We start from the raw sequence: 14,379 nt of genomic DNA on the forward strand, positions 1-14,379 counted from the left end.
TTCAACAATATTGTCCACATGTAGTATTCTTATTAGTTCCTTTTCTCTATGCCATTGTCTGACCTCAATCCTATCCCCCTTGCACGTAGTATGAGGTGTGTGGTTGTGTGTGTCTGACATTTCAGCCCACAATGATACTCTGATCCTATCGCCACATCTCTAGGGTACTATTTTGTGTTATACTTCTTGTCGTTTTGCCTTCTTGGTCGTGGAGGGAGTTGAGCATCGCTCTGACTGCCCAGTGTCATTGAGACAAGTCATTTGTCCAAGAGTTTTCTCTAGACGACACATAAGTCCTCAAGTATTTAAACTCGTGAGTCGCTCCTCCTGATAGAGTCGGCACTCCCGGGATATTCAACCAGGAGAACATATAACCTTATGCAATCCTCCCTAGGAAGGGACCAGTCACTAGAGCCATGAGCAAAAGGCTCCAAGAGGATTGGGCTAGAGCTGCTGAAGAAGGCCCTAGGGTTCTCATGAACCTCAGGGTAGATTTCTGAGCCCATGGGTCAAGGTTGGATCCAATTATCTTTGTACATATTAGACTAGGATGTCATTATATTTGGTCCTTGTATTTAGGGCTTCAAATATTAAGAGTCTTGTGCAACTGAAAGATCTTAAGTTGGTGGGCTTAAAGTCTCATTATTGCCACGTTTTGATGCAATAATTGTTAGTCGTGGCCATACGAGACATTTTGCCTAACAAAATTAGGCTTGCCATTACTCGGCTATGCTTATTCTTCAATGTCATATGTAGCAAAGTCCTTGATCCTATCAAGTTAGATGAGCTGGAAAATGAGGATGCCATTATATTGTGTTAGTTGGAGATGTATTTTCCTCCTGCTTTCTTCGACATCATGGTTCACTTAATTATTCATATGGTTAGAGAAATCAAATGTTGTGGTCTTGTTTATTTGTGATGGATGTACCTGGTTGAGCGATACATGAAGATCTTAAAAGGGTATACAAAGAATCTACACCGTTCGAAAGCATCTATTGTGGAAAGGTACATTGCAAAAGAAGCTATTGAATTTTGTTCAGAGTACCTTGAAAAGGAAAAACCTGTTGGGCTTCCTGAGTCTTGCCATGACGAAAGAGTGAGAGGTAAGGGTTCAAGAGGACTGCATGTTATCACTCCAAGTGTAGAAGATTTGCAAGTAGCTCATTTGTATGTATTGAATAACAGTAATGAATTTTTGCCATACATACTTCACCATGAAGGTTTAGTGAAAGAAAGTAATCCAAAAATGTCGAAGAGCAAGGTGTTGAAAGAGCATAACAAGACTTTCCTAAATTGGTTTAAAGATACAATCTTTGGTGATGATAATAATTATGACACATTAAGAAAGCTAGTAGATGGACCTAAAAGAAATGTTATCACTTGGCAAGGATACGATATAAACAAGTATTCCTTTTATAAAAAAGCACAAGACGAGAAAAGTACATTGCAAAACAATGGGGTTACCCTAAGGGTTGAATCTCAACACTTTGCTAGTGTACATGATGACAATCCTCATGTAGCTTTCATCCCTTACTTTGGTTTCACAGAAGAAATTTGGGAGCTTAACTATGTCAAATTTACTATCTGTGTTTTCAAATGTAAGTGGGTTGACAGCAATACCGGTGTGCGTACCGATGATGTAGGATTTACGTTGGTAGATCTTAAGAAACTCGCTTACTAGAATGATCCCATCATCATGGCAGAATAAGCTAAACAGGGGTCAGTGGTTCTACATGGGAAAATAATTGGTGTTAATGTTGAAGATGATGATTCACACATTGATACTTATGTTAGTCCTTTGTCCACACAAATGTCACCTAACACCGTCGGAGAAGAAGAAGTTGACGACGTTCATGCTAATCGTAATGATCATGACGAAGGAGAATTAATTAACATCGCCTAATGTAATTTTTTTATTACGTACTTCATTTCAATACATTAAATTACATAAGCTATTGAGTTTTGTGATAATGTTGAAAATTAATTAATGTTTTTTCTCTATAGGAAAATGACTACACCAACCAGGTCTCCTCCTCCTTCTCTCCATCCTCCTACTACTGATGCAGCATCACATTCCTCTCCTACCTTGAAGCAAACAAGAAAAGCCACACGCCTGAGATCATTGGCTACTAGACCAGTTAAGGTAGAGAGACCCCTGGTCCATGTGGATCCTACGACCGGGAAAGCCGATGGTCCCCACAGCAAGAAGTTAAGAACATATTTGAAGATTGTTGCTCGTGATAAGGTGGATGTGACATACAAGAATTGGAAACAAGTCCCTGCTGCCCAGAAGGATTTGATATGGGAGGATATTCAGGTATTTTACTTAAATGTTGCATGTTGTGATTAACAATAAAATTGTAATTTAGTAACAATAAATTAATATTTAATTTTCGTTTGTCAGACTGAATTTGATATCCCCAAAGCATCTGATCTAAGGACAAAAAATCAAATACTTCAAACTATAGGGGAGCGGTGGAGACGGTTTAATTTTGGTTTGACATCGAAAAGGGCACTTGCAGCTGACAACGACAGTGTCGATAATCTTTAATTTTGTCAGAGCCGTAGAGACCCTTCATGGGAGGTAACTTTGTGATTTTTGTTGTTTTAAACTTTAAATTTAGTTATTATTGTCAATAATCATAACTTTTGATAATCTTTAATTTTTACAGGATGTGCAAAAAAAGACACAGGCCATCCAGAAACAAAATATTGCCTCTCACGTGTTGTCTCGTGGGGGTTATGAATTTCTAGAAAACAAGTTGATGGAGGAGAAGAAAAAGAAACAACTGGAAGAAGCTGCTAAATCTGGAAGCACTGACACTGTCATTGATCCTCCATCTCCCATCAGACAACACGTGAAGTGGAAGATGGCTCACACCAAGAAAACTGGGCAAATGACTTTTGAGGCAGCAAAGGAAATTGCTGACAAGATTGTAAGTCACTTTCAATTGTGAATTGCAATTATTTATGTTTATTGTTTGATTGAGTAAACAAATAAATGTGTTCGTTACAGGATTCCTTGGAGGAGTAGGCCTCATAGGGTTCCTTTGTCGCCCATGGATGTCAGGATGTACTGACTACTGCCATTGGGCGACCTGAACATCCTGGTCATGTGCGTACTACTGGAGCTGGTGTCACGATTAAACAATACTTTGGACCGGCTCCAAGGACCTCCCGCACATATTCGTCCATGGTTCCTGAAGACCTAGAGCAGCTGACACAAAAAATCGGGGACCAGCTAGAGGAGTCAATTACAGAAAAAGTGACTCGACAACTAATGTTATCATTCAACCAAATGCAGTCCTAGTTTCAATCGTAGATGCAATCATAGGAACTCGCACTGCCTCCTGAGCTTGAGGTTGGTCCTTCAGCTGCTCGTGTCAACACAAAGAAGAGTTATGTTGATCCCTCAGGGAATGATCCAGACACGGGTGACTCAGAGAAATGCGGGTTGTACGTTGAAGAAAATCCCCCCCCCCCCCGCCTGGTTGCCATAGGAAGACTTTATAAGGGGTCCACAACTGTTCACAACATCCCTTTGCGCCATGATCAAGTCAAGGTTGGTGTTGAAGAAGTTAGAGATGCAAATGCTCACGTTCTTATACCCACTGAAGAGGTTCAGTTAGAGGGGCAAGCACTTAACACCTTTGTTGCTTGGCCAACACATCTTGTCAAGCGTTTATCAGAACAAGTATTTCACTGTCATTAAATGTTTTTTTCAATTAAAGTGTTCATTGTAATTAAATTATGTTAATTAACTGTGTTGGATAAACAGAGAGTCGTGGGACTGGCGAAACCTGCAGATAGGCCGGATCATGATGTTGATTATCCCCTATATCTGATGACATTGACCATCCCACAGATTTTTCTTAAGTCGTTGCAGGTTATTTGGGATGCTACCGTGTTTGGGGTGTTTAACGACAACTTCCCCTTGTACATAAAGCATGAAGATCTATCTGAAATAGCACACGGTGGTCAATGTCTCAACATCTCTATTATACAATTGTGGATTCTGTAAGTCAGCTTACATTATTGTTTATTACCTAACTTGTTGTTTTAAATTCATACATACTTTACTCTATTTTAACAATAATAGGCATATGACTGAGACACGTATGCGAGCGGGGAATGTTGATGTCTATGGATTCCTCGAGCCACAGTCCATACAAAGATCTGGGCAATCACAATTTGAATCAGAAAGTTATATTAAGAACTGGATGTAGAATTCAAATAGGGATGTGTACCTAGGAGCCTATTTGAATGGGTAAGTTAAACTAAACAAATAAATTTAAATAATGTATAATAGTATAATAACTTATATTGTCCTCCACTGCAGTGCATATTGGCAAATGGTCGTCATTTTGCCTAAGAAAAATGTTGTCATCTAGTTTTTTTCATTGCATAATAGACCAGACAACTACCTCAAAGTAATTATTAACAGGTTAGACCTATTTTTCAATACAATTGCATTAGCATTAGTCATGAACATCATTATTTTAGTTGTACAATACGCATCCATGTTTGTATTGAACAGTGCTTTGAAAGGACTTGATGATACTCCACAAAGTAAATCCAAGGTTGCTACTAGGTGAATTATTGTTAAAGTAAGTCATTAAAACAAAGCTTCTAGTTATATTTTAATAATGTGTAGACTAATTTGTACTTAACATTGAATATTTAAATTTTATAATGTATTTAGTGTAATAGACAAAAAGGAAGCATTGAGTATGGGTATTACGTCATGTACTGCATGTCAACTATAATCTTAGGAAGTTTCAAGAATAATTGGGAAATAGTAATTATTTAATTCGAACATATTTCATTTTGTTATAATTGGTATTATATATTATTCACTTATGTTTTACTATATCATGCAGTATTTCAATGATGCTAAATCATTGGAACCAGAGAGATTGAAGAAGTTTCGCATCCAGTGGGCAACTTATTATTTGAAAGTTAAAAATGAAACAATTAGTGTTTAAGTAATTTTGGAATTATAGTTTAGTTAATTTACATTTTTTACAATTCAATTCATGTTATATGCACATTGAATATTCTTTTAATTTATAGTAAATATTCAATATTTTTTATGGAATTTTTGCCAAAAATTGTCTGAAAACAGACTAAAAATTATCTGTTGCGGTTCTGCTTTAAATTTGCAGATTAATTTAGGGTTATTAAAAAAATAGAAAGTACATTAAAAAAATCCAAAAAACAACATCAGTTTTTAGTAAAAACCGATGTTGTATGTATATATTAACATCGGTTTTTGCAAAAACCGATGTTAAGCTTCATTCACAACATCGATTTCTATAAAATCAATGTTGTTTTTGAACATACAACATCAATTTTTACCAATAACTGATGTCGGTGATCAAAAAACAACATCAGTTTTTAGTAAAAATCGATGTTGTTGGTTGACTACTGACATCGATTTTTAGCAAAACCGATATCGATATGAAGATATATGACTTTTTTTATAATTCTTACTATTTAACATCGGTTTTGTGAAAAACCAATGTTGTCATTTTTATGTTAACATCAGTTTTACAAAACCGATGTTAACGGTATTACTTTCAACATCAGTACTTTCAACATCGGTTATTAATCGATGTTGAAAGTCCTTAATAATCGATGTTAAAACTCTATTTTCTAGTAGTGTAAGCATGGAAGATTAGTACATAAAATTTATGCTTTGTTAACATCAAAACCTTAGGGATATAATTGTTTGATGCAGTCCAATGTGACTTGGACGCAGGCAGACTCAACATGAGGTGCTTTAGTTATTTTCAGAAATAACCATCCTAGTGTTGTCCCAATAATAAATGTGAGAAGAATATTCAATGGCATGAATCACCTTCATAATTCATAGAAGCAAGTCAACTAAAACAATTCATGAAAGAAAGAGATGGAAAATAAAAGTAAGGGTTAAAATTGAAAATGAAGTAGAGTGGCAAGAAAACAACATACACTGACACCTGGCTCTTAAATGTTATAGTTTTAGCCAGGATACTACAGAAAAGAGCCAGAGTGAATACAAAGTATACTATCTATACAAAAAAAAAAGAGTCATTTAGTTGAGTCATAAAGAAAACATCCATATTAAGAACAGAAATGCAACATATTTTACATTCCTTGAGGCATAAAAAGACATTTTATCATGGTATGATGGTAAATACATATAACTATTTGAATAAACTTAAGGATCTAGATTTTAAAAATTGAAATATTTTTCACATAATTATTTCAAGAAGGCCACATGAATGAATAAAAAACCTTATAGAAGAACCCCAAACTCCAATGTTCCTCCACCACAGCCTAGACCACAACTCCAAACCCCAACACTCCTCTGCCGTGGCCTAGACCATAACCCCAAACCCCAACGCTCCTTTTGCCACACCCCAAACCCCAATGTCATCAATGACCACACCCACTCTGGCCCCAACAAAATTCATACAAAGCCTCAAGGAAAATGCAAGAAAGGGGTTCATACCTTCTATGATGAAAGCACAATGGTGAAGGGGTTAACAACTTCGACGTCGACAGCGGCACGATGGTGATGAGAACAGGATGGCAATGGCTGCACCACGATGACAAGAGCAAGAAAGGTTTAAGGATTTTGGCACGAGAGCTCGAGTGTTTTAGACACATGAGAGCTAGAGTGTTTCACTCGATCCCTAAAACCGTCATTAATGCGTCCACTTATTTACAAAAATGGCATTGGCAATTTTTTAAAGATGATTTTGGTAGAATCATCGTTGCTCCAACGTCGTAAAAGACTTTTTTTGTAGTAGTGATCCATGTTATAGCCTTGTTCAACGTATCCATTCTTTTGTTGTTAATGGTGGTGATTTAGAGTGGAAGCATGATAGACGTGAAGGAAACCAAGTGGCAAATGAATTAGCCAATCATGGTTTTCCTCTAGTGGAGAATTTGAGAGTCTTTGAGTCAGTTGTTTCATTTTTTTGTTGTAGCTGTTATAGCTAATGTAAGTGGTGATATATTCTCGCGAGGATTTTAACCTAATCTCGAGGCGTTTTGCCCATGTCTTTAAAAAAAAGACTTGGAGAAATGTAAATTGGAAATATAGGCGTATATTAAAAGCTTTTTGTCAACAGGCTATCATGTAGTTTCAATTTCAACACTTATACGCATACAGGCATTGTTAGGGTCCCAATATCTGAAGTTCACAAGTATTGTACATTTAGGTGCTCGGTCAACTGTCATGGTTTTCTCCTTGAAAAAGGCACCTTCTTGATGGGTTGAGATGAGAAGATGTTTATAAATGACTCAGTTTCAAATCCTAAATGATATAGGACATTGACTACTGGAACAAGGGGGGTTTCAATAGTTAATCAACTTCATAACGAAACTTAAAGAAGAAATCAATAAATAAACAATTAAATATAATATTTAAATTTGATTTGTTTAAGAAAATATTAATGTAGTTTCCCTATTCAAATATAATTTAAATTTTTATTCGAAAAGGTGTTACTATTTAGAGTTTGATTTATATACGTGTAGAACATCTTTATATAAAAATCTAATAAGATTCAACCATTTAATCTTAATTAATATAATAATTTAATTTGTTTATATATTGTTAATATAAAAATTTTACATTATTAATAAATTAAAAATAATTATTAATATAATTTTTTAAATTATTATTGTAAAAGTCAACGTTCTTACTATTCATAACATAAAAATTGTAAAAAAAATTTACATTATTATTTACATATTAGACTATACTCTAGTGTTTGAATTTAATATACACATGCATCTAATGAAATTTGATCACTTTAGCATGTCATTTTATTCATTAAAGGATTGTCATAATTTATATATACTATTAACGTAAATTATCTTTAAAAAGGCATCCAATAAAATTAATATTTTCTTTTTGGCTTCTCACATGTATTTCCTTCTTCAACATTCTTTTTAAAAGCTATTTAGATAAGTACCTTGGTTGTCCTTTTATTTAGAGGTCGTGTTATCAATGTTGATTTTGCGCATATATTGGATAGAATTAATGGTAGACCTGCTGGTTGGAAAAGTAAACTCTTGAGAAGAGCGGGACGTGTTACTTTCAAAGCCAACTTATAATATTATATGCAGAATTTTTGGCTCCCTAAAGGCATTTGTGATAGTATTGATAAGTTGGTTCGTGGTTTTTCCTTTTTATTTGGAATAAGCCCTCTTGTCATTGGGTGAGTTGGGAAAAAATAACTCAACCAAAGATTGTTGGTGGCTTGGGTGTTCGTAGAGCTAGGGAGGCTAATACAACCCATCTTGGCAAACACATTTGGGAGCTTATTCATCATCACAATAAGTTGTGTGTGCATGTTCTTTCTTCCAAGTATTTGAAGGGGAAATCCATTTTTAATGTTGGGGCTAAATTCGGTGCTTCGTTCACCTGACAATCTATTATGAAAGCGCTCCATGACTTAAAATGGGGCTTCAAGTTTCGTATTGGGAAGGGTCACATATCATTGTAATTTGATACTTGGCTGATCAATGACTCACCTCTCTATAAGTCTGTTAATTATGTCCATCTCTATGATTCTAATTTATGGTCAAAGATATTTTTGTCATTGGTGTGTGGTGCTGGAACCATTTATTCACTACCATTCCTAACACTGTCCTATTCCAAATGGAAAGTGTTGTTATTGACGCTATAGAGGAGGATGCTATCATTTGGGATGAGAAGTCCTCAGGAGAGTATACAACCAAATCTGCCTATAAGTGCCTCATTGGTGAACCCGCTACTCAACTTCCCTGCAATAGAATTTGGCCTTGTTTCTGGCAGTCTCATATTCTAGAGAACATTAAACACTTTTTTGGCTATTGGGTCATAGGAGCCTCCTACCATTAACTTTCGTTATAAGTTATAACCATCATATTTGCTTTGATTTTTCTTGGCACAAGTATGTTTTGTCTTAGGAGAATATTGCCCATGCTCTGAGATTGCTCAAAAGCTAGACAAGTTTGGCACCTTTCTATAGACACTCCTCCAGAATTATTCATTCATGATGTTGATGAGTGGATTTTTCAGAATCTTAGAGCTCCTCAAGGTCAAAAGTTCGCTATTTACTGCCAGTTTATTTGGCTTTCAAGGAATATTGAAATCTTCAATGATGAAGCGTGGCCACCCTGGCTTGTCAAATTGACAAGACTAAGTCTCTCCTTCGAACCATTCATGCAGAAACAACTCATCACAATATCTCAAGTCTTCCTAGTCGTATGGTGTGTTGGTCTCCTCCGGTTGATTTTGATTACAAACTCAACACTGATAGAAGCTCCTTAGGCAATCCGAGTCAGGCTGGAATTGACAGATTGATTCGTGATAATTTGGGTAATTGATTTCTCAGTTTTTTTGGTTGTTGCCGCTTCACAATGAGTCTGAATGCGAAGTTGCTTGCCATTGCTCAAGGGTTGCAGATTGCGTGGGATAAGGGTGTTACAAGCATCATTTGTGAATATGACTCCAAGCTTGTTGTGGACATGATTTCCCTTGGAGTGAGTTCCTGTCATATTTATGCTCATCTGGTCAACCATATTAGATCATTTGTCTTTATGTAGTGGAATTTTCGAATTCTGCATGTTATAAGAGAGGGTAAAGCTTGTGCGAATCTTCTTGCTAGGAATGGATCTTCTTCTTTTGATAAGTTAGTTATTTTCGATAAATGTCCCTTTTTCATCAATGTGGCTTTGTTGTCAGATGTTTGTGTCACTCTTCATGTAAAGGAATAGTTCCACTTGTAGTTATTTTTCTGAATGATAAAAAAAAATACAAACATTTCTCTTAACAAAAATTCAAAATTACTTTATTACATTATTATGAAAGACTATTCCTTCTTCTAAACTTAAATCTCGTACCTCTAATATTAATAACAATAATGTTTTTTTTTTTTGGTTTTTGGCATGCATATTTTTTAAGCAATCTTCTTAAACATAGAATACTAACATTTCTCTAAACAAAAATTCTAAGCTTAACTCACCGTATTATTATGAAAGACTAATTCTTTCCCCTAGACTTAACTCTAGGACCTCCAATAAAATTAATATGACCACATTAGAATTGTGTGCGGATGGAAACTTGAATACGAAACTAAAAAAAAAAACAAATTGTCTACATATGAACAGCTCCTCACAGCACATTCCCAAATCCCAATTCCCAAGTCTCGCCAATAAAAATGTTATATTCCAACCTCTCTAACTCTCTCTCTCTCATCCCCTGCTATTCTTCTTCATCACTCTTCTGTTCTCTTTTCTCCCCTATAATAATATTTCCAACACAACAACACTCAGCAGACAAGTAGCCAGAACAAGAAAATCCTTTGACACATTGATCACTTCCTTTAAGGAAACAAACATGGAAGGGGGTCACATGGGGTGGTTCCTCTTCTGTTGTTGTTTTTCTCTACTTTTTTTTCATTCTTCTGGGTCACCCAGAAGAAACTTGCCCATCATAGCCTTTGAGGATGGCTACACCCCCTTGTTTGGGGACCATAATTTGGCCATCCATAGAGATGGCAAATCAGTTCACCTTTCACTTGATGAAAGAACAGGTTTTTCATTTTTTATTTCTTCTTATATGATGACTTTCTTTTTCTAATTTTTGTGATGATTTTTATTTTTGTTTTTATTTTTTTCCTGGGGTTGTGATTACAGGTTCTGGATTTGTGTCTCATGACCTTTACCTTCACGGGTATTTCAGTGCCTCGATCAAGCTGCCTGCTGATTACACTGCTGGAGTTGTGGTTGCATTTTATGTGAGTAATGGCTTCTAATGCATGATCATCAAATAAAAATCATATCTTTCTTAATATCGTTTCATACCCTTTTTATAGAATTTTAATCATCCATCATAATTTATTAGAAACTGTACATGTTCTTCCTTTTTCTTCACTCCTTGAAAAATGAACATTCATATCGATTTTCTTCCTTTTTTTACTCATTTTTTTCAGCTAACTTAGCTATTAATTTGAGAAAATTATGCTACCAGCTATATGGAATTTCTAGAAAACGTTTTGAAGCTTGCTTAAATTATGCGTTATGAGAAAAAAGAAATAAAAAAATTGCTTTCAGTTTCTTCATGAGGTTACTGATGGGGACAAAAAAAGATTAATTTTGTTTTCCTGTTTTCAAGGGAAACTTCAATGTTTGTTTGTATTATTGAAATGAAAACGCCAGTTAGTTTGTTTGCCTTTTTATTTTTAACTTCTTTCCCCGGAAAATAGAGGCATGAGTAATTTATTCCTCACATTTTTCTGCTGTAGATGTCAAATGGTGAAATGTTCCAGAACAACCATGATGAGATAGACTTTGAGTTTTTGGGGAACATTAGAGGCAAAGACTGGAGGATTCAGACAAATGTTTATGGCAATGGAAGCACCAGCATTGGTAGAGAGGAAAGATATGGCTTATGGTTTGATCCTGCTGAGGATTTCCATCAGTACAGTATTCTTTGGACAGATTCTAAGATCATGTATGTATGATGCAATCTATTTGAATCCCACATGCCATATTTGGTTGTTACATTTTCCTTGTTATGGTAAAACTAGTTTCTTTAACTGTCCTATTATTGCCTTTTATACTCTAAAAATCCCTTGCTTTGAGGGAGTGGTTTGATGGCTTTTTGTTACTGGATTGGTGGGGTTTTTTGTTCAAAAGATTCTCTGGTTTTCTTTTACCGTTTACTACATCCACAGTTTTTAATCAAAACCAGTTTTTTCCTGTTTTGCATTGATTACTTGCTGATAGTGAATAAAAACCAGATATGAAAAGGCCTAAACTTTATAGGCTGTGTATATCCTTATGGAGAGGAACCCACATGATGAAACCTTGGTGGGGTGTGTGACCCACAAGATTTTGCCTGTGAATGAATTGTTGGTTGTTGGAGAACTATTTTTGTCTACCTAATTTCATGAATTAGCTATCAATATTCATTCCTTAGTTACTATAGCTACCATACCAAGTGGGTCTCGTGTGTCCCTTGCATATAGGAGATAGGAGGAAATTGTTCAGGATTTCCTTTTTCATGTCCCACCTTATTACTTACTACTCTGTAATGTTAAATTTAATAGACTTTAATTTCTATCCAGTATAAAAAAAATTATACTGTTAACCAATCAGAAATTATCATTGGTATGACTCAAAGGTAGTTGGTGTAAAAGTCAGCAAGTTTTATGAGTGCATAGACTATTTGCTCAATTGATTATTGTTTGTGGTTTACTTGTTTTGATAATTAACGAGGAGATCTAGCTCGGTTGGTTGAATAGGATGCATGAGTTATTGTAAATCTTTCGGTACATGCCTTTGATTCCTACAAATAAAAAACAAATTCAGTGCTTTTTATTTTTTTCCTTGTGCAGATTTTATGTGGATAATGTTCCTATTAGGGAAGTTAAAAGAACAGAATCTATGGGAGGAGATTTCCCCTCAAAGCCAATGACCATGTATGCTACCATATGGGATGCATCTGATTGGGCAACCAATGGAGGCAAATACAGGGTAAATTACAAGTATGCACCCTATGTTGCTGAGTTCTCTGACCTGATCCTGCATGGTTGTGCAGTTGATCCCATAGAGCATGTGGCCAAGTGTGAAAGTGCCCAAGGTTCTGAGAAAGTTCCCTCTGGTGTCACCCCAGTACAAATAACCAAAATGAGAAACTTCAGGTTGAAGCACATGGCTTACTCTTACTGCTATGACACAGTTAGATACAAAGTCCCTCCACCAGAGTGTGTCATCAACCACCAAGAAGCTGAAAGGCTTAGAAAATTTGATCCCGTCACTTTCGGCAACGGCCAGCGCCACCGTGGGAAACGACACCACCATAGTAGTAAAGGAAGCCAGGAAGAGATTACTGCTTCTTCATTTTAATGTATGGCTCCATATGCAGATTTTGTCATAAAGAAAATATTTTCATATATGAATCAGTTTGATTTACCTGGGTTAACAAACAATATGTCTTTTGATCAATGATGTTTTCATTCACTGAAAAATGGGTCATTTTTTTTGTTTTAGTCCCTAACTTTTAAACCATAAGTTCTGGTCTCCTTCACTTGTGGTTTTAGAAGTTAGGGACTTAAACCAAATAAGACCCATTTTAGGCACTAAAAACATCATTAACTTTATATCTTTTTTCATTTATCCTTTCATTTTGGTGTATAGAGGGGTTTGGACATAGAAGTCCTTAATATGTTTAGTTTATGATATGGTTCTTGCTGGTGGGTTTTTTTTATAGTCTTTCATCCCTTTAGGTTCCCGGGTATTTCCTCATTGATTTCTTATGCTATTGTACAAATTGAACCTCTTGATTGATGATTTTTGTATGTAGACACACCCCAGGGTTTCAATAAACTATAGTATTTATTTTATTATGAGGAGGAAGTTATATAATGAGTGTTAGGTATGAATTATTTTAGTGTTGGTATGCCACATCCAATATGAAACCTACTAAAATGGTTTTTATATTTAGTCCATGACTTCACAGTGTGTTTGGACTTTGGACTCTCTGGAAAATTACATGGTCAGATTTGTCAGCATGAGGACACAAAATGTGGCCATTCTGTCAAGGTAATTGGAATCCAAAGTCAAGTCTTGAATGTGACAAGTGCTGCAGGCTGGTTAGTTTTACTGGTGCTTTCATTAAATAGTGTGAACAAAATTTCTCTCTCACTTTTTCTTTCCCATGCTTTTGTCTTCTGGCCTATAGTTGGGAATTTCAAATGGGCAGTTGGGATCTCTAAGGTACAACATTGGGAGTGGTTATTAGCCTCTCATCTTATTGTACTCTCTCTGCCTCGAAGAAAAGCATACAAGAGGACAACTTGTGTCCTTCATTTTTCAAATAATAATAATTTACTACTCACCAAATCACCAATTGAGAGCCACTGACTGCATGAAGCAATTGAAACGAGGGTTTTAGCTTAATTAGTGATTTTGAATATTAAATAGTAATATTCAGGAGGTTTGTCACGTATAAAGCAATAAAATACATTTACCTCGAAAATAATCACTAACTGAGACGACTTTGAATTTTGTCAAGGAAAAAAGATCAACATGGCAGATGCTGAACTAAAAAAGAAATAGAGAAATACAACTGAAACTGATTTAATTGTGGTGAGAAAATTACCAACAATGTCTCTATCACAGAATATATAAATAGCAGTGTAAAAATTTAATTTACATGTAATAATGTATAAATCCTTTGCAATTTTAATCCTTTACTTTATGTAGTAAAACATGAACGGTTTTCCGAGCCAAGTATTTCACAAATATCATTTTATCTGATTATTTTTGTGAATTTTCTCAAAACTATCATTTCATTGCCATGAAAGTCACAAAACATTTCTTATCATTAGTTTT

At 35.4% G+C, this 14,379-nt stretch overlaps 1 protein-coding gene across 3 annotated transcripts; it reads left to right on the forward strand.

The window, feature by feature from the left end:
• Positions 1-10,095: 10,095 nt before the first annotated feature.
• On the forward strand, positions 10,096-13,865 carry LOC100778185 (probable xyloglucan endotransglucosylase/hydrolase protein 28). Of its 3 annotated transcripts, none has more exons than XM_006583691.3 (5): positions 10,096-10,574; positions 10,678-10,778; positions 11,286-11,494; positions 12,381-12,892; positions 13,490-13,865. In XM_006583691.3, the coding sequence occupies exons 1-4, from the start codon at positions 10,379-10,381 to the stop codon at positions 12,889-12,891; spliced, it is 1,017 nt and encodes a 338-aa protein (XP_006583754.1). In that variant the 5' UTR covers positions 10,096-10,378; the 3' UTR covers position 12,892; positions 13,490-13,865. The 3 variants fall into 3 exon arrangements, with proteins under 3 accessions (XP_006583754.1, XP_006583755.1, XP_003529235.1); XM_006583692.3 differs by having other exon boundaries at positions 13,505-13,865; XM_003529187.5 differs by lacking the exon at positions 13,490-13,865 and having other exon boundaries at positions 12,381-13,391.
• The last annotated feature ends 514 nt before the right edge of the window (positions 13,866-14,379 follow it).

The sequence above is a fragment of the Glycine max genome, chromosome 7, assembly GCF_000004515.6.
Source record: "Glycine max cultivar Williams 82 chromosome 7, Glycine_max_v4.0, whole genome shotgun sequence".
Taxonomy (NCBI): domain Eukaryota; kingdom Viridiplantae; phylum Streptophyta; class Magnoliopsida; order Fabales; family Fabaceae; genus Glycine; species Glycine max.

Excerpts from the sequence above, each read along its gene's own strand:
- LOC100778185 (XM_006583691.3), top strand. The coding sequence starts at position 10,379 with ATGGAAGGGGGTCACATGGGGTGGTTCCTCTTCTGTTGTTGTTTTTCT. Across the intron at positions 10,575-10,677 it reads TTCACTTGATGAAAGAACAG|GTTCTGGATTTGTGTCTCAT; the intron begins GTTTTTCATTTT and ends TTGTGATTACAG. Across the intron at positions 10,779-11,285 it reads GAGTTGTGGTTGCATTTTAT|ATGTCAAATGGTGAAATGTT; the intron begins GTGAGTAATGGC and ends TTTCTGCTGTAG.